A 22,700-nucleotide genomic window follows, 5' to 3' on the forward strand; every position below is an offset into this window, starting at 1 on the left:
AAATCCCCAGAAAGAAGACTCTGGTTGAGCCCATCTTTTAGTGCCAAGTCACCTGTGATAGCTAATTAATTGGTCCATGGGTAGCCTGGCCTCCCTTGGGGCAAGAGCTCTGGCCTGTGGTCACTAGTATCTAAAGGGAAAGGGCAGTAATGAGGCTTTGGGGATATGAATGAGTGATCTAGATTCTGGGAACATGGGAAAGTGACAGATCAAGCCTAAAGCAGCCCTGATGGTGGCCTCCAGGAGTCCCTTGGGAAGTATCTCCTTCCCCTTTATACTTCTCAAGGGCCAATTTATGCCCTGGGGTGTGGGGAAGGGATAGGCCTCTTTTAGTCTACTCTGGAACCCATTTGTTTTAGGCTGGGCCAAACTTACTAAGATCTTATTGGGATATCAAAATGGACAGTTGGGCAAAGGGAGCCCTGGTGACTAGTAAGTGTCCTTTCCTAATGCAAAATTTGCTCAACCTTATTAAAAAACAAGGAAAGACTAAATTATTATTTCTGGCCTATGAAACTGGCAAAAATGTAAGTATCCAGTGTTATGAAAATACACATAGGGAAAAATGTCCTCTGATGCACAGTGGAAATGCAGATCAAAAGCCTTGAAAAGATACAAACTTTGCAACCTATCAATTTCATTTGAAGTGTAGAGTTGAAAATGTACACAGTACTCCTGGTGTGAAACAAATACAGCCCTTTCATCTTCTATAACTGATCTTATTTCCTCCAAAGCACCCATCTTGATAGGAAGTGAGAGAAAACTAAATTTAGTCCACCCGACTAAAACCCAATTTAATTCAAAACATAAGCTGACCATTTATTTTTTTTTTAAGATTTTATTTACTTATTTGACAGAGAGAGAGAGAGAGAGAGAGAACAAGCACAAGCAGGGGGAGTGGCAGGCAGAGGGAGAGGGAAGAGTGGGTTCCCTGCTAAGCAGGACTCCTCCAGGACCCTGTGACTATGACCTGAACCAAAGGCAGACACTTAACCGGCTGAGCCACCCAGTTGCCCCATAAATTGACCATTTAGATACTCAATCTATCAAGGTAATTGCCTAGTCTCTCATCAATTCTTCTACTTCAACATAGGTACAGGTACACAGGGATGGGAGGGCTTACATATCCTAAGGCAGTAGGGAAAAGGCTCTTTGGAGTTCATGTATGGTACAATCCCCTTTCCACTATTAAAATAAAAGTCCAGGGGATCCCTGGGTGGCTCAGCGGTTTGGCGCCTGCCTTTGGTCCGGGGTGTGATCCTGGAGTCCCGGGATCGAGTCCCACATCAGGCTCCATGCATGGAGCCTGCTTCTCCCTCTGCCTGTGTCTCTGCCTCTCTCTCTCTCCCTCTCTCAGTCTGTGTCTCTCATGAATACATAAATAAAATATTTAAAAATAAAATAAAATAAAATAAAATAAAATAAAATAAAAGTGTGTCAAAGAAAAAAAGTCTGGAAAGGTATAAAGCAAAGTCTTATCTTTGAGTTATCTCTGGGAGATAGAATTTCATTGAGCTACTACTGTCTTTTACATTTATGTTTTGGTTTAATGTTATAAGAAGCATGCATTAATTTCATAATCAGAAAACAAACAACAATGGTGTTTCATTCTGATAAAAAACAAGTCCAACAGGATGTTGAGTTGGATTTTGATTGAAATGCCAAGATATGCTAGTTATTGAGCATCAAAGTAAGGTGTTAGCAAACCACAAAGATTTCAAAAGCAATCTTCAAAATCTGGTTAGCTGTGTCTCGGTCCTCAGCCTAGGGCCTAGGGAATCTCTCACCCAGAGAGAGGAAATAAGAGAGTCAGCTGAGGGGTGGTGACTCAGGGAGGACTTCCCTGGGAAAATGTGAGGGATCACCTGGTCCCTCCCCTCCAGTCTAGGAGAGAGAAGCTTCAAAGGGAGGGACCACTTACACAGCTTGAGGTGTGGTCTCCAAGATAGGGCAGAGACAATGGCACGGTGTGGGCTGGCTCTGGAAGGCTATCCAGTCCTGGCTGAGAGAAAAGGACCTGGGTGAAAACTGCTCAGCCTTCTAGGTGAGGGTCAAATGAGACAGAAGTCTTGCAGGATTGTGATCTCTGTACCTTAACGATTTGTTTTTCCTTTCTTTAGCTTTAGGGCAGCCAGGAGTGCCTGAGGAATGTCCCACATATCCCACCTTATGGGGCGGAGGGGTTGCAGGGTGTCAGCTTCTGCTTTGTCCTCAGCTAGCCTTCAGTTCCCTCATCAGGGACCAGGTAAGGAGGAGGCAAAGCTAAGTCTCCCTGGGTGGAGCCCAAACAAGAGTGGCCAGTGAGGGCAAGGGGATCCCAGCAGTTAAAGACTGGGTGACAAGTGCTACCAGCTGAGGCTGTAGGGAGCAGGGAACAGGAGGACAATGCTGAAGGAGAAGAAATTGAGTCAAAGAAGACCAGCAGATGAGTCTCCCAGGATCTCAGGAAACCTCCCAAGATCAGCTTTAAATATCTCCCAGGGGAACTATGGCCTATGGGTCCCCAGCTATAGCACCTATAAAGTCATTTTACCAGGACTATCTCCCTTCTCTCTCCTTTTTTCCCCATTTCAAAATTAAAGGCCAGAAACTGGGGTGCCTGGGTGGCTTAACTGGTTAAATGTCTGCTTTCGGCTCAGGTCATGATCCCCAGGATCCTGGGATTGAGCCCTGCATCAGGTTCCCTGCTTGGCAGGGAGTCTGCTTCTCCCTCTCCCTCTCCCTCTCGTTTTGCTCTTGCTCCATTCTCTCTCTCACTCCCCTTACTCTCCCTCTTTCAAATAAAATCTTTAAAAAATTAAAAAAAATTTTTTTTTAAATCTTTAAAGGGGGGCGGGGCAGAAACAGCAGCAATAAGAAGTAAATAATAAAGAGAAGGAGCTAAATATAACTCCCTCCCAGGCTGCCCGCAGCCCACCTGCCATGGGCCCTAGCTTTGGGGAAGTAGGAGAGAAATCTTATCTTTGAATGAAGATTTAAATATTGATTAGTATATTGGGCTGGACCCTTTTAATTATTTAATTAAGCCTGCATTTATGACATAAAGTGACCCCTGGACTTTTACCTAAGAGTGCCAAGAAAAATTTACGAGCTTGGCAGGATTTTTATATATGGTCATGGAAAAGACCAACCTAACCCCCATTGTTAGGGATTAAAAGCAGTGGAAGACAAAAATAAAGTGGCTTTGGTGGATACAACCCATAAGTCTTGCAAGTTCAGCATACTGGTTGTACAACATTCCTTTCTTAAGAGCCACTCTGCCTTGAGTTTCTAGATACACTACAGCAGTGCACCTAGATGTTGGCTAGGAGCCCCTCATTCCTTGGAGGTCTGGGTATAATGGGATTAGACCCAGCCAATTCCCCAGCCTAGAAAAGTTGAGCATGCCCAATAACTTGTGCTCATTCTCAGAGACTTGCCCACCTAAGGTCTCCCTAGCCTCTTGTTTCTGAATCTGTTTTGCTTTCTGCTTCTTCTTCAGCCTGGATGCAGACATGAACATCTCTTAGCATTCCCTCTATAGAAAAATCTCCTCACACAGAGAACAGTTCTGAGTTGTGGAGACTTTCCTGAAGGTTTTCCATTTCTCAGAGTGGGGCAGTGTTAGGTGGTCAGGGAGGTTGTTTTAGTTAAAGTTCTCCACACTTCTGCTATTATTCAGGTACAGCGTTAAATGCTAGAGGCACAGAGTAAATGATATCCACCATCCTCAAGATACTTATAGTCGAGTTGGGGAGAGAATGTAAGAGAATATGGTAAATGCCTGTTAGAGCCCAGGTTGCCATGGGAGCACATGGTGGTGGTACAGGATATGTAAACAGGCCTATGGTGAGGATGTGGGAAGTTAAGGAAGACTTCCCTCTGTGATTAAATGTCAGATTATTTAAAGAATTAAATAGATTTTGAGAACAGAGAAATACAGTAAAAGATGTTAAAAACTCAAGATATGGCTTCAACACTTAGATGCATGAGAAGAGAGAGTCAATGAATTAGAAAATATGGCAGAGGATGGGGCACCCTAGATGCCTCAATTAGTTGAGTGTCTCACTCTTGATTTTAGCTCAGGTTTTGATCTCGGAGTCATAGGATTGAGCCTGCCTTGGGCTCCATGCTCAGTGTGGAGTGGGCTTAGGATTCTCTCTCCCCTCTCTCTTTGCTCCTACCCCCAACCCTGTGCACACATGTGCAACCACACACATACTCTGTCTAATAAATAATTTTTAAAAAATAAGTACAAAAGAAACCCAAATATAGTAAAATAATGATAATAGCATTAAAGAAATGGAAAAGGGGATCCCTGGGTGGCACAGCGGTTTGGCGCCTGCCTTTGGCCCAGGGCGCGATCCTGGGGACCCGGGATCGAGTCCCACGTCGGGCTCCCGGTGCGTGGAGCCTGCTTCTCCCTCTGCCTGTGTCTCTGCCTCTCTCTCTCTCTGTGACTATCATTAAAAAAAAAAAAAAGAAATGGAAAAGAATGTGCCATAGAGAATATCAACAAAACCAAAAGTTGGGTCTTTGAAAAGATGAATAAAACTGATAAACCCTTAGAAATTATCAAGAAAATTAAAAAGGAGGGCACCTGGTTGGCTCAGTGGTTGAGCTCAAGTCACGATCCTGGGGTCCTGGGATGGAGTCCACATGGGGCTCCCTACGGGGAGCCTGCTTCTCCCTCTGCCTATGTATCTGCTTCTCTCTGTGTATCTCTCATGAAAGATAAATAAAAATCAAAAAAAAAATTAAGAGAGAATGAACAAATAACCAATGCTAGAAATGAAAAAAGCAGATATCACTATGCATTCTATAAACATTAAACAGATAATAAGAGGGTTTTATGGTTAATTTGTTCTATTTTGTTTTTTTAAAGATTTTATTTATTCACTCACGAGAGACACACAGAGAGAGAGAGAGAGAGAGAGGCAGAGATACAGGCAGAGGGCGAAGCAGGCTCTATGCAAGGAACCTGATGTGGGACTGGATCCCGGGACTCCAGGATCACGCCCTGGGCCCAAGGCAGGCGCTAAACCACTAAGCCACCCAGGGATCCCCGGTTAATTTGCTTAAAATGTGAGAAATTAGATGAAATAAATATATTCCTGAAAAATACAACTTACTAAAAATTGATCAAGGAAGAAATAGAATTTCAAGTCCTATCATTTTAAAATAAGTTGAATCAGTACTTTAAAAAATTGGGATCCCTGGATGGCTCAGCGGTTTGGGGCCTGCCTTTGGCCCAGGGCGTGATCCTGGAGTCCCAGGATCGAGTCCCACATCAGGTTCCCTGCATGGAACCTGCTTCTCCCTCTGTGTCTCTGCCTCTCTTTCTCTGTGTCTCTCATGAATAAATAAATAAAATCTTTTTTTAATTTTTTTTATTTTTTTAATAAATAAAATCTTAAAGACAAAAACAAAACTTTGAATGGCTAAGGGGAAAATAATGCTTACTGTATATGAACACTTTGGAGAATAGAAAAAAAATGGTATACCTTCCAATTCATTTATAAGACTAGCTTAACTATGATACCAAAAGCCAATGAAGATAGTTGCAAAAGAGAAAATTTAGCCAAATCTCACTTATGAACACGGATACAAAAATTCTAAATAAGATATTGTATCAAGCAGTATATAAAAAAAGAAAATACTTTATAACCACCGTGGTAGATAGTATAATGGCTCCTAAAGATGTTTACATCCTAATCCTCAAAACCTGTGAATATGCCATTTTATGTGGCAAAAGGGACTTTGCAAAGGTAACTGAATTCAGGCCCCTATGGGCAGATTATCCTGGATTATCCTGTGAGCCCAAAGTAATCACAGGAGTCATCATAAGAGAGAAGTGGGAGGGTCAGAGAGATGATGTGATCATGGAAGCAGAGATTGGGGAATGCGCTTTGAAGATGGAGAAAGGGACCACCCGCTAATGAAAGCAGCTAGCTTCTAGAAACAGAAAAGGGCAAGAAAACACATTCTCCCCGAGGGCCTGGAGAAGAAATGTAGCTCTGCCAACACCGTGATTTAGCCCCCAAGACCCACTTTGGACTTCTGACCTCAACAACTGTAAATTAATAAAGCAGTGGTATTTTAAGCCACTATGTATTTGGAAATTAGTTACAGAAGCAACAGAAAACAGATACAAATAAGTTGATCTTATTCTAGATGTACAAGGATGCATTAGCATTGAAAATCAAAATAGGGGATCCCTGGGTGGCGCAGAGGTTTAGCACCTGCCTTTGGCCCAGGGCGCGATCCTGGAGACCCGGGATCGAATCCCACGTCAGGCTCCCGGTGCATGGAGCCTGCTTCTCCCTCTGCCTGTGTCTCTGCCTCTCTCTCTCTCTCACTGTGTGCCTATCATAAAAAAAAAAAAAAAAAGAAAATCAAAATAGTTCACTATATAAGTAAAGTCGAAGGAGAAAAATCATATGGCTGCTCAATAAATACAAACAAAAATCATAAAATTCAACTCCAATCTCTTAAAAAAAAAAAGACTTTTAACAAACTAAGATTAAAGGGATCTTTCTAAATTGGACATCCTTTGTTAGAGGCTGGAGTAAAACTAACATGTTGTACCACAAAACTAGTATAACGTTGTATGTCATTCTACTTCAATAAGAAAGAGAGAGAGGGAAGGAGGGAGGAAGGAAAGAAGGAAGTTGGGAGTAAGCAATGAAAGTAATTGCCATAAACAAATGAAAGTAATTACCAAAGAAAGCAACCAAGTAATTACCATAAAAAGCCAGCAGTTAAATTGAGGAAGAGCAGGGTTGTATTTGGGAAGGGATATACTGGGGGCTTCTGGGATGCTGCGAAAACCCTACTTCTAAGTGGTAGTTATTGAAAACGCTTCATAATAATTTGGCTTTCTGCACTTTCCTTTAATTGTGTTACTTTTCACAACAAAAATGTTTTTGAAAAAAGGCAGAAACGAGAGAAAGGGGGAGCCTGGATGGCTGGCTCAGTCAGCAGAGCATATGACTCCAGATGTCAGGGTTGTAAATTTGAAACCCAGTTTGGGCATAGAGATTACCCGCCCCCTCCCCCCAAAAAAACAACTTAAAAAAGAAGAAAAGAAGGAAGGAAGGAAGATTTGAAAAGCAGATAGAGCAAAGCTACATTTTAAGCCCTAAAACTAAAAAAAAAAAAAAAAAAAAATTAGAAAAAAAAAAAGCCCTAAAACTGCTACAATCGTTGAAGGGTAGACACTCAGGTTGGCCTTAGGAGTGGTGGAGCTTAAAATCAGATCAGCAAAAAAAAAAAAAAAAAAAAATCAGATCAGCTAACATAAGCTGAAGGGCTCTGAGCAGTCCTAGGTTGGGCTTGACTTCTCTCCTCCAGGATAGCAGTATCTGGGCAGAGAACCAGCACTAGCAAAGGTCAGGATAAAGTCTGGAGCCCCACTCTGGGGGTAGGCACTGTTGTGGCAGTCCTGCAAGATGACACAGAAACCATAGGCAGAAGCAGGAGTCACCTCTGACCCCAGGGAACAGAAGGGACCCAGGTGATGAGAGGGAAGTCAGTACACAGAGAAGGTGCTAGTATCTCAATCATGAAATGGAGAAGTGGTAGGGACAGAAGACATCCCACAGCTCTCATCATCTCCCAGGTCGGAGGATTCTAGGATTCTAAAATTAATGTAATAAATAATTACTGACTGCCCACCATGCACAAGCATAAAGAACTCATGGTTTTAAAGCTTGCCTTTGTAGGGCCTTATCCCTCGCCTAATGATTACCTGCAGTTTTTTTTGGCAGCTGTCAAAGGGAAAGACTCACCATATAGCCTGCAGAGTTTTCATGGCAACATTCCAGGAGGGCTGGCTCAGCTGGCCTGTCTACAGTACAAATCATTAAGTAAGACATGAGACACCATGGGCCAGAAATGCTATGAGATAACAAACACCGTCATAAGTCAAAGTTAATTTCCAAACGTAAGGACTATGGCCATGAGACTAAAGAAGATTGGATAGGCTCTGTGTATCATACACACTGATGATCTGAGTGCACAAAAGGCTGTTGGCTATGAAGAAAAGGTTTAATTGTATTCAAATTTAGGATTTTCAGGGTTCCTGTTGGGAACACAGGGCTCTGTGTCCCCCAAATAGCAAATACAAGAGTATGAAAGAAGAGAGGAATAGAAGTGGAGCGGCGATGTCTTCACCTCTGGATGCTCTAATTACTCCTAGCACTGTGACAACTAGTATAAATAAGAGTGATTTGATGGGACAAGGGGCTGTGGTAATAATCCTGCATAATACCTCTCTGCATTAGTACCTAGGAAGAATCAAAACCACCTGCACTCAGCTTACTGTTGAAGTTGAAATGACCTTTTGAGTGTAGGAAACTGCCTGGGATGATGAGAGTTGTAAACAACTATTGTTTTTTGGTTTTTTTTGTTTTTTTTTTTTTTGCAGAAATTTCAAGAAGTAACCTTCTAAGTTTTATTTTGTTTCAGTAATCTCTACACTCAATATGGGGCTCAAACTCACGACACCAAGATCAAGAGTCACACACTTTATCAACTGAGCCAGCCAGGCACCCCTCAAGAAGTAACCTTTTCAACAAACTTTGCAACTTTTCAATTGATTGCATCCTACCACAGTTTATTCTCTAACACCCTTTGAAACCCTTGTCTCAAAACCGTCACCTTGCCCTGTCCACCAATACTCAACTATTGTATGGTGATTTTTGCCCAGTCCTAATCAAACCCCTCATTGGAAAAGTTACCTCAAACCAGACCCAACGCTTCACGGAATGTCCCAATGTGTCCACCCCCTCCCCACCCCTGCCCAATACAGGTACTATACTATAACCCTGCAGAGTCTTGTTTTCCCTTCCTGCGATCAGAACAAACTCAGCTTTGCACCCTCACAAAGTTGTTTTGATGCTATTTTCAGGGAGCAGCATTCAGTTATGAGGCCCACTAAGACCCTGTTGCCACTGTGGTCAAGACCAGGACTCAGAAAGCATACTCCTCCGAGGCCTTCAAGCCCCTCAGGAGTCCTTTAGACCCTGGCAGTGAGAGACATCAGTCTTGCATTGGGCCTGACAACCCCAAATTCAGAGTCTCTTTGTCCCCAGTAATAAGGAACCCCCTTCAGGAATCCTTTGATTATCTGACTATAGTTGTTTGTTTAATTTTTTTAGATTATTTATTTATTTGAGAGAGAGCAAGAGAGCACAAGCAGGGGGAGCTGCAGACGTGGAGCTCCATCCCAGGACCCCAGCATGATCCGTGCTGAACGCAAATGCCTAACCAACTAAGCCACCCAGGCACCCCTATCTGACATATTTGAAAATCTTTTCTCCTTGGTAGATATCTGCCTCATGATGAACAACACTACTACTTGTCTATTTCCATCGTGCTCATTTTGGGTTGTGCATCTATCTGTAAGAGCAAAGTTGACTGTGGTGATGACAGATATGGGTCCCTAACCTGGCCCAGGGACACATTTTATCTTGGGCCACTTATGTGACCTTTACTCAGACCTCTTTGAGGTTCAGCCAAGATCACTCTGAACATTCTATCTTCTAGGAAGTATACACTTCAATGGAGTTGCAGTTGGATAAGGTCTAGCTGTGAGGTTGGGAGTCCCTGAGCCCAGGGTGCAGGAGCAACTCCTGACCGACCATTCCCAGGCTCTCGTGGCTCTGTCTCAGTATAAACCTCAATCCATGCCTTCCTCGAGCCCGACTTTTGCTTCTTACCTGTATTTATGGTATACCCAAATTTGTGCACTTATCTTTCCACACAGCATCATCCCACCAAGGATAATTTAGAATTACAGTGGCCACCACGAGGAAGTTTTTTTTGTTTTTTTTTTTGTTGTTGTTGTTGTTTAATTTTTATTTATTTATGATAGTCACACAGAGAGAGAGAGAGGCAGAGACATAGGCAGAGGGAGAAGCAGGCTCCATGCACCGGGAGCCTGATGTGGGATTCGATCCCGGGTCTCCAGGATCGCGCCCTGGGCCAAAGGCAGGCGCTAACCTGCTGCGCCACCCAGGGATCCCGAAAGTTTTGATATGAACAAAGTTACTCACTTGAGAGGTGCCTTAGAAGGTAAAGGCAACACCACTCAGAGCATCCAATAGTCTTCATTATTTTTTATTAGCACGAGGAAGCATCCAAAAGAAACTGGATTTCAAAATTACTTCCTTAATGGATTGCTTGGCCAAAGAAAAAGAAAAATGCGAACAAGTTGAAACTATCTTTTAGATTCCCCCCAAAACCGCAACTCAAGCCTACTATCCTCTTTCCCCATGCTATGCTCCTCCATCTCCAGCTACCCCTCTATCCCTTCCTCTGACCCACTGCCCCCTCCTTCCTGGCCTGCCAGGTACCCCATAGCTCACTTACCTCTTTAAAGTAAACCCCCTGCAGATCAGAGAAAACCTCTGATGGTGGATTTGAATCTCTCATTTCATTTTTGGCTGAAAGCCATCAACAGAGACTCTGCAGGGCCTGGGCGACAGAGTGAAAATATTGCAGAAGAACTTAGAATCCTTTGAGGATCTTATAGCCCAGAGTAGCCACATATATTCCAATTCATCCTTTTGTGAGTAGGAGCTTCAGATCCAAGTTCAATGAAAACTCAGAATAGGAAGACCCCCAGTGGTGACTTAAAAAGGCCTTCAATTGCACAGGAAATCGGAGGGGTTGAGAAAAGCATAGAGCTGGTCAGGGTCTTGTGGGGGCTATCCTCTCTCTTTCCTGTAAAAATAGATTGTGCTCTGGTTCAGTTCTTCAAGCCGGAAAGAGAGAAGTCTGATGGAGACTTCAGGGACTGGTTAACACCTTAGCGACAGCAAGCAGGAGTGGATCCTGAAGACCCTGGTTGGCTCTCTTATCTTTCTGTGAAAGGCCTTGAAACCGGAAAGAGAGGAGCAATGCAGTGATCAGATCAATCGATTTTTGGGCAAGCAAAAAAGTAGAATGGGAATAGCCCCAAGGCCAGACCTCCCAAACCCTGCTGAGTATCTTCTATCAACAACAAAGATACCAAGGAAGGTGTTCAGTTTCTCATTCAACTCTTAAACCCACAAGGAAACATTTCTCTAAAAATTAAAGGACAACCTTACAAATGTTTTACTGATATGGGCACAATAATATCAATCCTAAACCTTACCGCTACTACACAACCTTTTCCTTCGCAGTTTTTAAACTACTCCAGTCACACATTTATCCTTTCCATGCCTTCCCAAGGCCCCAGCCCATAACCATCAGCCTCAAACCTTTAACCAAGGAACACCACACTCATTAAATTAATAGCAAGGGATTTACTGTGTGAATGGAACTGCCACATTAAATGCTTTCCCTGATGGTCCCTTCCTTCCGGTCTGGTCCCAGAGGACTTTCCTATTTGTAATAAGATCCTGGCTCATTCTGATAATGATTTACCAGTACTTCTGTGTGTAAATCAAGCAGATTGAAGCTCTTTTATCAGCAAAAATTCTACTGGTATTCTCCTAGAGCTAAATCCATCAAGGTTCAATCTCTACCTAAACTTGCATAAAAGCCTCTAAAACAAGGCGATAAAGAAGGAATAAAATTGATAATTAAAAGCCTTAAAAAAGACAGAAGTCTCATACCTTGTCCCTGTCTTTGTAACTCTTATTCTCTCTGTTGAAAAACCCAGTGGTGGGATCCTTGGGTGGCACAGCGGTTTAGCACCTGCCTTTGGCCCAGGGTGTGATCCTAGAGACCCAGGATCGAATCCCACGTCGGGCTCCTGGTGCATGGAGCCTGCTTCTCCCTTTGCCTATGTCTCTGCCTCTCTCTCTCTGTGTGACTATCATAAATAAGTAAAAATAAATTAAAAAAAACCCAGTGGATTCATTTAGGACCCCAGGGCCACAAATAAATTAGTCACTCGCTGCTTCCCTTTAGAATCAAACTCAAATACTATTCTATCTTCAAGGCCTATAGAGATTATATGTTTTACAGTTGCAAATTTATGTTGTGCTTTCTTTGGTGTCTTTTATTTAAAGACTGTAAGTTTATTTGAGAGAGGCAGAGATAGTAAGAGAAAGCAAGACAGGAGAGGGAGAAGGGGAGGAGGGGAGAGAAGAGGAAGAAGCAGGCTTCCTGCTCAGCAGGGAGCCTGATGATCCCAGGACCAGAATCATGACCTGAGTCCCTGAGCAGATGCTCAACCTATTAAGCCACCCAGGTAACCCCATTTTATTTTTTCTAAAGATCTTATTTTTAAGTAAGATCTATATTTAACATGGCGCTCGAACTCACAACCCCAAGATTAAGAGTTGCATGCTCCACTGACTAAGCCAGCCAGGTGCCCCTCTTTGGTGTCTGGTTACAGGGAGCCTGATGATCCCAGGACCAGAATCATGACCTGAGTCCCTGAGCAGATGCTCAACCTATTGAGCCACCCAGGTAACCCCATTTTATTTTTTCTAAAGATCTTATTTTTAAGTAAGATCTATATTTAACATGGCGCTCGAACTCACAACCCCAAGATTAAGAGTTGCATGCTCCACTGACTAAGCCAGCCAGGTGCCCCTCTTTGGTGTCTGGTTAAATTAAAAGTTAATACTTGCAGGACTCCTGGGTGGTTTAGCGGTTGAGCGTCTGCCTTTGGCTCAGGGCGTGATCCCAGAGTCCCAGGAGCGAGTCCCACATCGGGCCTCCAGCATGGAGCCTGCTTCTCCCTCTACCTATGTCCCTGCCTCTCTCTCTCTGTCTCTCATGAATAAATAAAATCTTAAAAAAAAAAAAAGTTAATACTTGCTTGTCTTCTCCAGGGAAACTCAACAATAGTACCTGGACCATATGCCTCAGTTTACCAAGGTGCCCTCCTACATTTCACAAGTCCTCAGCCTTGTGAGCCTTACACTGCCCTGTAGTTCTACTTAGTCAATACATGAACAATCTTTTGTTCTGTTCAAAGAGGAGGTGAGTTCCAAGGCTCAGTCATCTACTGCTCACTCTTTTAGCTCAGAGACGGCATTAAGGGTTCCACAGAAAAGCTGACAGTTTGTCAAAGGAAGTAACTACCCAAGGCAAGACATCCTATGGAGGAAAATTCCTTACTCCAGACAACAAGCTGTGCAAAGGGTTTCTGGCCAATAACTAAGGCAGTTATGAGGATCCTCGAGGGTCTCATTGGCCTCTACAAGGCAGTACATTCTCAACTTTTCTGAAATCTGCACGCCGTTAATTTGACCTACCCAAGCCCTTGCTAGCCAAACCTTTTCTCTAGGAACCCAAACATGAAAATACTTTTTCTGAGTTCAGATCAGCTCTTCGGTACCCTCCCATTCTGGGCCTAACCAAATATCATAAACCTTCAACCTCTAAGTACATGAGACATCTCTCCAAGTCCTTAACTTCCCAAGAACTGGGACAGACAGCTTACTATGGCTTCTCTTGTGATCCAGCAATAAAAGCCTCCCCATCTCGTCAAGGCAGAGCATCTAAACTAGTGCAGTCTTCTGTGAGCTTGTTGGTCCTTCATTCGGTACCATCTTTGTTGCTTCCTAAAGGTACACCTTTCTTAGCAGGCCGGTTTACCTCCCGTGAACTCCAGTACTTTCTCTGAGATGCTAAGACTGCCAGGCAGTGCTCTCTCCCTCACTCTAGTAAGCAATCAACCCAGCTTCTCCTGATCTGCAAGTTAATTTTGATGGCATTTCCCAGCCAGCAAATGACAACCATCTTTATCAGATTTTGTCCTAAACCCCCATCTGAGAGATTTCGGGTTATTAAAAAATAAAAACCACCACACTTTCTACACATCTTTTATTTCAGCAAATGTCACTAATACAATCATGGTTGCTCTTTGCTCTCACTCCTACAGACTCTTACTCCCCTGAAAAATGCTGGTCACTAGCAGGCTGGGGGCTTATCTCTGCTGGAAAAGAACTACCAAGGGGTCAGGAACGTGGCTGCCATGCATTATAAGTTCTAATCTCAATATTGTGTTCCTCTCTCCCGTGCTCCAGACCCACACAAATCCTGGTGCACGAATCACGAGCAGCTTTCTTCAGTTAGTTCCCGGGAGTCCTGCAACCTGGGGGCAGGGTTGGCAAAGGATTCCGGAGGGGGGGGGGCGGGAAGGAGGAGGGGAGGTTCCCTAATTTCTATCTGCGTTGCCTTCCCCTTCCGCTCCTCAACTCTGCTGCCCCCTGCCTGCCTCAGGGCTGACTCTGGGGCAGGTCACAGGGTATTCTCAGGGCACCCTCACCCAAAGGACTTGCACAGCTCTCTCCAACTGCAAGCCGATTCTGGTGACCAGCAAGGGCAGCCAAAGGCTAACAAATGCCAGTCTATTAGAGGAGGTGACAGGAGCAGGCGCCCTGTTTGTGTAAATGGAGTAAACTGATTCTAAATTCCAACTGCCAGAGATGACCCTGTTTTCCATCCTATTTCCTGGTCCCTGGGAGTTCGGAACAGACCCCGGGTGCTCAGAGCAGCAGCTAAGGTCAGTAAGTGCTGCCCCAAGCAAGGAACGGAGGGTACATTTGGAACCCGGATTGGAGGGTATCCACCCTGGGCGCTGTGGGGATGGGGAGCAGGAAGGTTAGCCCCCAACAGGTAGATAACTCCTATGGGACTAAGCGCCAGGAGCCTGGGCTCTCTCTGCCTGACAAAAAACCTGGCCACAGTTACAGTCGTCCAGAAGCACGAAGCAGTGGAGTGTCCTGACACTCAAAGCGGTCAAGCTGCTCCCACAGTCACATGTCAGGCAGGGGCAGAGCCCTCAGCCTCCGGGAGGAAGGTGGACGCCTACGTCTTGGGAGTCTGGATACTATACGTCAAAGCCGGCCCTGACTTCTGTGTTCTGGAGTCTTCGATCTGCCCCGTGCAAGATGTCACTTACACACGGGGGTGGGGGTGGGGGTGGGGGGCGGGGGGTGTTCTGGGGTCGCTGTGGTTCCCGCCGCGAGGGCCTAACCAGTCCCTCCTGCTTCGGGCCACCCTGTAATCCCTTGAACCTCTTGGTGCCCCACAGCGCCAGGCTAAGCCCTTCCGCGAGTCTTGGTCACCGTCTCCAGACGCCAGGAATTAGGGAGGAAGGACCAAGCTGGGACACAGCTTAACACCTTTAAAGAAGTCCCGGGTAACGGGCTCGGGCGCGGGGCGGGCCGGGCCGGCCAGGTCTTGCGGGGGAGTCAGGTTGGAAAGAGGAACCCCGCGGCTGCCGGAGAGAACGGGGCTCCGCGCAGGCGCCAGGGGTCGGGGCGCCCCCCCCCACCCCCCCCCTCGCCCCCCGCCCCAGCCCCGGTCCCGGCAGGGGGGCGCGCAGGGCCCGCGCGTGCCCGCCGGCCGGCTCCGGGGAGGCCGGGGTCGCGGCAGGCCTCTCCCCGGATTTGTGACGTGTCGGGGGCAGCACACAAAGCCGGGGCGTCGGGGCCGGGGGACGCCCACCCGCAGGCCGAGAGCCCCGATGGGATGGGGAGGGGGCGGGCAGCGAGGCGCCCCGGGGCGCCGCGGCCCCGCGCGGCATTAGAGTGAGCGCCGAGTCGGCGGGGGCGGCGGGGGCGGCGGGGGGCGGCGGGGGGCCCGGGGGGGCCGGGGGAGCCCCGCGTGGCCGGCGGGGGGGCCGCGAGCGCTCGTCGCGCGCCTGGCTGCTGTGGCCGCGCTGGCCGCCCGGGCGCCCCGCTCGCCGAGGCCGCGCCACGCCCCCGCGGAGGTGGAGCGGCGGCCGGGGGCGGGGGCGGGGGCGGGCCGGCGGCTGGCGGCGCCCGGGCCCGGGGCGGGGGCTGTGGCAGCAGCTGCAGCGGCGGCGGCGGCGGCAGCGCCAGGAGCTGCTGCTGCAGAGGCGGAGGCTGCTCCTGGACGCGCCCGGGCCGCGCAGCCGGAGCCCCAGCCCCGAGGCGCCGGGCGGTGCTCTGGGTGCTGCCGCCGCCGCCGCCGCCCGCCCGCCGCCCGGGCCCCCCCCGCCGCCGCCCGCGCCCCCGCCGCCGCCCCCCCCGGCCGCGTGTGTGCCGCAGCCCGGACGCCGCCCCCGGCCGGGTCTCCACTTCTCGGCCGCGCCGCCCATGACAGCGCCCGCGCGAAGATGGCTGCGAAGGGCGCGCACGGCCCCCACCTGAAGATGGAGAGCGAGCTGGAGCGCTGCCGCGCCGAGGGCCACTGGGACCGCATGCCCGAGCTGGTCCGGCAGCTGCAGGCGCTGCTCGGGCCCGGCGGCGGAGGCGGCCGGCGACCCAGCCCCGGCGCCGCGGTCCCCGCTCCGGACGCGGGTGAGTAGGGCAGGGGCCGGCCCCGGGCGCCCCGCGCACCCCGCGCACCCCGCGCGCCGCCGCCTCCGGGAAGCGGGCCCCGACTGCCCCCCGGCCGCCGCGGCCGCCTTCGGGATTACGCCTGCCGCGGCGCTGCTCCTGGCGGCCACCGGGTGGTTACTCGGAGGGCACTTACGCCCCGGGAGAAAGACCCCACGAGGCTTGAGCGGGCCGGGGTGGCGGGGGGGGGGGGGGCAGAGAGAAAGGGCCCTGGCTCTCTGCCCTGTGGGATCATGTGGGCGGGTCCGTCCCCCGGGAACTGGCGGTATCGGCACGGATGGCTCGGGCCAAGGGCTGCTGGACCCTTGCACGCCCCCTCCACCCCGCGCCCCGTCCGGGTCCCGCCAGGTGCAGGCCGTCCAGTGGACCGCGGTGCCCCATCCGCAGCAGACAGGGGTGGGGGGTGGCCAGAGCGCCGGGGCGGGCCGGAGAAGAGGGAAAGAGGCCTCGTAAGCCTCAGTTTCCTCATCTGTGGTCGGACTCGGGACCCATCCAGCCCCGGCACTGGGCGGCGTTGGCAGGAGGGCTGGTTTGGCTGGGCTGGGCTCTTAGGCTGGGGCGGGAAAGCACCCTGATGTGGCAGCCGGGGCAACACCCCGCCCCAGCTCGGCCTGGGGAGCCCTCCCGGAGCCCTCTCTGTGCACCACCAGTTTAGAGCCTTGTGGAAGGAGGCGGGGAGTCAACGAATGCAGATTTTAAAGACTGTGCAGCCTGTGCAACAATAATGGTAGTGACCATAGCTAACACTTATCCAGCCTTCACCATGTGGGGGGCACCGTCCTACCAAGCCCTTGAGCCAACTCATTAATTCCTCGCAACAACCCCTTAAAGTAGAGACACTTTTGTTTGCCCCATTTGCAGATATGGAAACAGAGGCCCTGAGAAGTTAACTAACTTGATCATCAGGTCAGTAGTGGTAGAGGCAGGATTTGAGCCCAGGCGTCTGAGTATATCCTTTTAACCACTTGCACTGTTACCTCTTAATGACGTGTAGCACAAAATCCCAGCCTGAGGAGTTGCCAGAAGGGATGGGGAGGTAGAGCAGTGACCAGAGGGCAGTCGTGGGGTAGATGGCGGAGGTCAGAGGAGAAGGGGTTTTGGGGAAGCAGCAGAATGTGTGCTGGCGTCAGGCTGGTATTGGGAAGGGCAGAGGGTGTTTGCCCAATGAGGAGGAAGGAGAGAAGGACACTGAGCGGGCTAGGTGACAGGGACAGAAGGACGATTGAGTTGAGACTTTGAGGTGGGTCTGAGTATGGCAGTGTGGAGGAGTGACCAGAGCTAAAGGCAGAAGCTGGTGAGCCCTCCTCTTCCAGGGCAGGATAGAGAAATTGCAGGTGCCCTCTGTCCCCCCCTGTGGGGCGATGTAGTGATTGTAGTGGGGTGGGGCTTCCAGGGTGGATATGGAAAGGACCCACACAGAGAGCACTGGGCCCTGGGTAAGTTATGGGAATCTGAGTAATGTTGGTCCCACAGCAAAATGTGCTGAGCCAAAACAGGAACCTGCCCCCCTCGAGTTCAAATGGGTCTGTATTTTCCAAACTGCTTTTTAGAGGTCTCAAGGAGGTTACATAGTTAGTTGGTATCCCAAGAAGAAAGAGCTTAGGGAGCCCAAAAACTAAAGAAACTGGACCTAATGGATTCAGTATTGTTAAACAGACTTTTTCTAACTGCAGGACTTTTCAGAGCCTTTATTTTTATTTGTTTATTTTTTAAGATTGTATTTATCTATTAGAGAGAGAGAGAGAGCATGAGCAGAAGAAGGGGCAGAGGGAGAGAGAAAAGCAGACTCCTGGAGTGGGGAGCCCCATGCAGGGCTGGATCCCAGGTCCCTGGGGATCACAACCCAAGGTGAAGGCAGACGCTTAACCAACTGAGCCACCCAGCCACCCCTTCAGAGCCTTTAATATGTTCACCTGCTGTGATGTACAAGTCAAGGTTGGAGTATAAATAGCATATTTCTCAAACCTGCCTTGACCATATTCTAGGAAGCATTATTGGGAAACACTGGTATGGTGTGGTTTATAAATGGTATGGTATGATTATAAAGTGCTTTCCCTATTTTTTTTTTTTTTTAATTCTTGTAAACAACCTGGTGGGGAGAGCAGGAGCTATTGTCTCCATTCTAGACACAGGGACACCAAGGCCCAGAGAGGTCACATAATGCGTATGTGACAGAGCCTGTATGCGAGCCTCAGTTCCAGCCACCGAATCCACTCTGAGTGAAGGTGGGGTCAGGGCACAAGGAGCCTGGCTTGGCTTCACTGTGGGGACCGCCTGGCACAAGGGGGACCAGTGGGGTCTCTCCTGCCAACTTTTGGGTTTGGTTCTGGGAGTGATTTTTCTCCCACTGCTAAATCTGGATATACTGTCCCAACACACACGCAGGCGCACATGCGGACTCACACGAGGAAGGAAAACAAAGGACTCCCAAACCTATGCATAGAGTATTTTTTGGATGGTCTGTTATTTTGATTCTCTCTCCAAGGTTCCTTGATCACTTGAGGCCCTGTTATTTTGGAGCAGTATAGCGCTGAGCCCTTTCAACCCAGGAGGGAGATTCTTACTGTACCATTTGGCCTATTAGAGTCTTACAGTCAGTGACCAGCAGCTTCGACAGTTCTCTCCTTCAACCGAGGGGAAAGGGATCATATTGAGAGGGTAGCCAAGCCCCAGGTGAACCCCATTTTAGAAACTAAGGCCCGGGGATCCCTGGGTGGCTCAGCAGTTTGGCGCCTGCCTTTGGCCCAGAGCGTGATCCTGGAGTCCCGGGATTGAGTCCCACATCGGGTTCCTTGCATGGAGCCTGCTTTTCCCTCTGCCTGTGTCTCTCTCTGTCTCTGTCTCTGTCTCTCTATCTCTCTCTATCTATCTCTCTTTCTCTCTGTGTGTTCTCTCATGAATAAATGAATAAAATCTTAAAAAAAGAAAAGAAAAGAAACCGAGGCCCTGAGTCCTGCTGTATCTAGTTTCCTACAGAAACTAAAAACCACTCCCAGGCCATCTATTTCAGTCAGGGGTCAGGAGAGGAGGACTCCTAAGATGGGGAGGGGAGTCCTCCTTGGGGTCTGGTGAGAATAAAGGGTTAAGGAGGTGCTCAGGCACTGAGGCCCCTACCCCCTCTTATCTGGGGAGGCTGCTCCCCACCACCTGCCCAGGGGGAAGATGGTTGCCACTATTTGTACGTTTTCTTTCAAACTCACATCCGGTTTAGATTTGGTCAGGATGGAGAAGGGGAATCCCAGAGTGTGGCTCGCTGTGATGGAGCTTGTTCATATAAAAACAAAGAACCCATCCAAGTGATTAAAGAAAAAAGAAATGAAATTATGAAAAATTTCCAAAACCTCAAAAGCAGAATGAATCCCATGTATCCATTAACCAGCGTTAGTGATTATGAACTTATGAATTACCTTGTTTGAGCTACACCCCAACCTATTTTTTTCCCACACTGAGTACCGTAGTAGGTACTTATTAAAAAGAACTCTTTTTCTTGCAGTTGCAAAGAGATTTATTTACAGTGGTGTGTAAACACATACATAATGAAGTGGTGACCACTGGGAGCCAGTGTGGAATCCTTAAAAAAAAATTAAGATCAGAGTTCTGTTATACCAAAGGAGTTCTAAAGAGGAATTAGGATTTCAATAAGTCTCTTAGAATGTCATGGGCAAGATGACTTGGTGTGAGATAGGATGACAGTTTAGATGGTGGGTTGAAATTTCTTTTTCTTTCTTCCTTTCTTTCTTTCTTTCTTTTTTTTTTTTTTTTTTTTGCAGTTTTCTGTTTTCATGTAATCAGTTGTATAATCCTTTATTTTTGGCTAAATAAGAGCTCTTTTGAAAAAAGCAAAACCACCATACCATTATCACACACATACACACACACACACACCCCAAATCTAATGATTTAATTTTACAGGTCATTTGCTACAATCAGGATCCAAGTAAGGCTACACATTGCATTTGCTTAATAGTTTAGGTGTCTCTTTTCTCCCCCAATATTTTTTCCTCCAATATTTTTTTTAAGATTTTATTTATTCATGAGAGACACACAGAGAGAATGACAGAGAGAGAGAGAGAGAAAGAGAGGGAGAGACAGAAGCAGGCTCCGCGCAGGGAGCCCGACATGGGACTCAATCCCAGGTCTCCAGGATCCAGCCCTGGACTGAAGGTGGCACTAAACTGCTGAGCCTCCTGGGCTGCCCAGTTTTTTTTTTTTTTTTTAAGACCTTATTTATTTATTCATGAAAGACACACAGAGGGAGAGACATAGGCAGAGGAAGAAGCTCTGTGGGGAGCCCGATAGGGGACTTGATCCCAGGACCCCAGGATCACGCCCTGAGCTGAAGGCAGATGCTCAACCACTGAGCTACCCAGGTGCTCCTCCCCCAGTATTTTTTTTTTTATGAAAATTTCAACATTCAGCAAAATTAAGCTGTACTTACTTTATCACATGTCTGCACCTCTATCCATCCATCTAGAGACTGTTAATCTGTAGTCATCCCCATCTTTTTTTTTTTTTCTTAACTATATGATCCCCCCCGCCCCCAACTGGAGTTTGTTCTGAGCATGTCTTCAGTTGGAGTTAGGGAGGGTGTGTTTGAGGCAGGTGGCCCCCTACTAGTTTTGGCCTCTTCCTCCTCTCACTGTGGTTAGAAGTTCCCAGCCCTCTGAGGCCCTGTGTGGTAAGGTAAGCAGCTGCAGAGACCACTATGTCCCCATTTGACTTCTTGGGGGAAGAGTGCACCTGGCTGGACCCAGGTTTCTGACTGTGGATTGGCAGGCTGTGGAGAGGGGGCACCGCCCTGCCAATGTGGTTCCTGGGGGAAGGGGCAGGTATCTTTGAAGTGGGTCCCTGTGACCTGGCACCTTGAGAGAGGCCTGGAGAGGGCTGGGAGCACAGGGGAAGTTAGCTGCCAGAGGCATGGGGAGTCTGAGGGGCCATTAAGTGGGGGCCTCCTCTGGGCCTCTGCCCAGGGTGGAGGGCTGGAGGCTGGGCTGGGCTCCCAGAATCCATACCCAGGTTCCCAGAATCGATTTCACTGTCAGGAAGGAGTTTCTAATGCCTCCGGGAGGGGAGAAGCTGGAACACTTGACCCAAACCTCCACAGGGTGGAGGTTTCAGACAAGATGATAAAAAGCCATGCTTTACCTTCAGAGAAGGAAGAATGGGAAAGCCTCGAATCCACCTGGATTCTTATTAAACAACTGGAAATCTAGAACTTTGAATCTAAAATATTCTTTAGTCCTATGCAGAGATTGGCCAGTTGGGAATGGTGGGATGGACAGAAGAAGGGGAAGGAAGGCAGAGTGGAGAGGGAAGAGATGTTGGACCAGGAAGAAAAAGTCAGTTCAATTCCCCACACTTACCGAACACAGACCCTGTCTAGGGGGAATGAAAGGTGGGGGCGAAAAGGCTGGAGAAGAACCTGAAGCATTAGTTTACAGAACAGCCTGACACTCAAGGGTATGTGACAGTAGGAACAAGTCTTATCCCTGCCTTTGAAATTGGCACTCCTGTTTGGAAATCCTGTTACTTGGAATTACTATTACCTTTGAACGTACTGTTAACAGCCTTGTAGACTTCTTTATTTCTAAGCTGCCAGAAGCTCTGCTCTGCATGGGACACAGGGACAGACTGTCCTGTGGCTGTGTTGCAGAATGTGATATTATGTTGTTGATGTTGTGGGCTGGGACCATAGCATATCTTTATTAGTGTCTATAAAATGGGAGTAATATCTACCTTTTAGGCCATGCAGATTAAAGGATACTGTGTAATAAAGCCCTTGGCACTTCGTAGGATCAACAAAAATTGGCCTTCCTTTTGTAGTAAAAGATACTCATGGTTCAGAGCAGTGCTGCTCAAGTGATCTGTGGTGGATTCTTTTGATGTTTCGGAGGGTTTTTTTTAGTTCCCAATTTGTCGTGCTCTGATATTTTCATAAGATACACAAACCACTGCCCCCCATTTTTTTTTTTATCATTCAATTCAACAGATTCAAATTTATTTTGCCAGGTTATCATCAATGTTTCTAAATGTGTACTCTAAGCTGAACTCATCTCCGTGGGATTGGGTGACAGACACAGACCCACCCTGGTCCACTGACCATCCTCTGAGCAGCACGAGTTCAGAGGACACTCCCATTGTTTTGAAGAGAGGCGTGTGCCTGGGCAGTGTTTCCAGGTTCAGGGTTGCTGAGAAGGAAGCTGGCTTCTCTGGGCATGAAAGGAACAATAAAGACAGCAGATGGGTAGTGGAGCCGGAGCCTAGTGGGGAGCTGCTGGTGCACCCCCACCCGGAGCCAGTCCAGGAGGGACTAGGGAGGGAGGGACCCTGTTCCCTCAGAAAGAGCAGGTTCTGAACTCTGCCTCTGGGTGAACAGGTGCAAAACAGGTTGGAGAGAGGGAGAGCCATGTGCCCAGTGGCCCATAGCTCAAGAATGCTGCTTAGGCACCCACCTCTAAGCAG

At 48.0% G+C, this 22,700-nt stretch overlaps 1 protein-coding gene and 1 long non-coding RNA gene across 8 annotated transcripts in view; one reads left to right on the forward strand and one right to left on the reverse strand.

Moving 5' to 3' along the window:
- Positions 1-22,700, forward strand: part of TTC7A (tetratricopeptide repeat domain 7A) — a 144,069-nt gene that overhangs the window by 12,603 nt on the left and 108,766 nt on the right. Inside the window, exon 1 of one of the 6 annotated variants that reach the window (XM_077915292.1) lies at positions 15,944-16,199. The exons of 3 other annotated variants lie outside the window; for them this stretch is intronic. In XM_077915292.1, coding sequence (XP_077771418.1) covers positions 16,016-16,199 — 184 coding nt within the window. In that variant the 5' untranslated portion in view covers positions 15,944-16,015. Of the gene's footprint in view, positions 1-15,943; positions 16,200-17,587; positions 17,675-22,700 lie in introns of those variants that run through there. 2 more of the 6 variants (XM_077915294.1, XM_077915295.1) reach the window with 2 other exon arrangements.
- Positions 10,086-15,244, reverse strand: LOC144324092 (uncharacterized). 2 transcript variants are annotated; one of them, XR_013389486.1, is made up of 4 exons: positions 15,057-15,244; positions 14,198-14,309; positions 10,354-10,859; positions 10,086-10,163 (listed from the first exon to the last, which is right to left on the reverse strand). It is a non-coding gene; the product is annotated as an uncharacterized LOC144324092 (long non-coding RNA). The 2 variants fall into 2 exon arrangements; XR_013389487.1 differs by lacking the exon at positions 14,198-14,309 and having other exon boundaries at positions 15,057-15,239.

The sequence above is a fragment of the Canis aureus genome, chromosome 11, assembly GCF_053574225.1.
Source record: "Canis aureus isolate CA01 chromosome 11, VMU_Caureus_v.1.0, whole genome shotgun sequence".
Classification (NCBI taxonomy): Eukaryota; Metazoa; Chordata; class Mammalia; order Carnivora; family Canidae; genus Canis; species Canis aureus.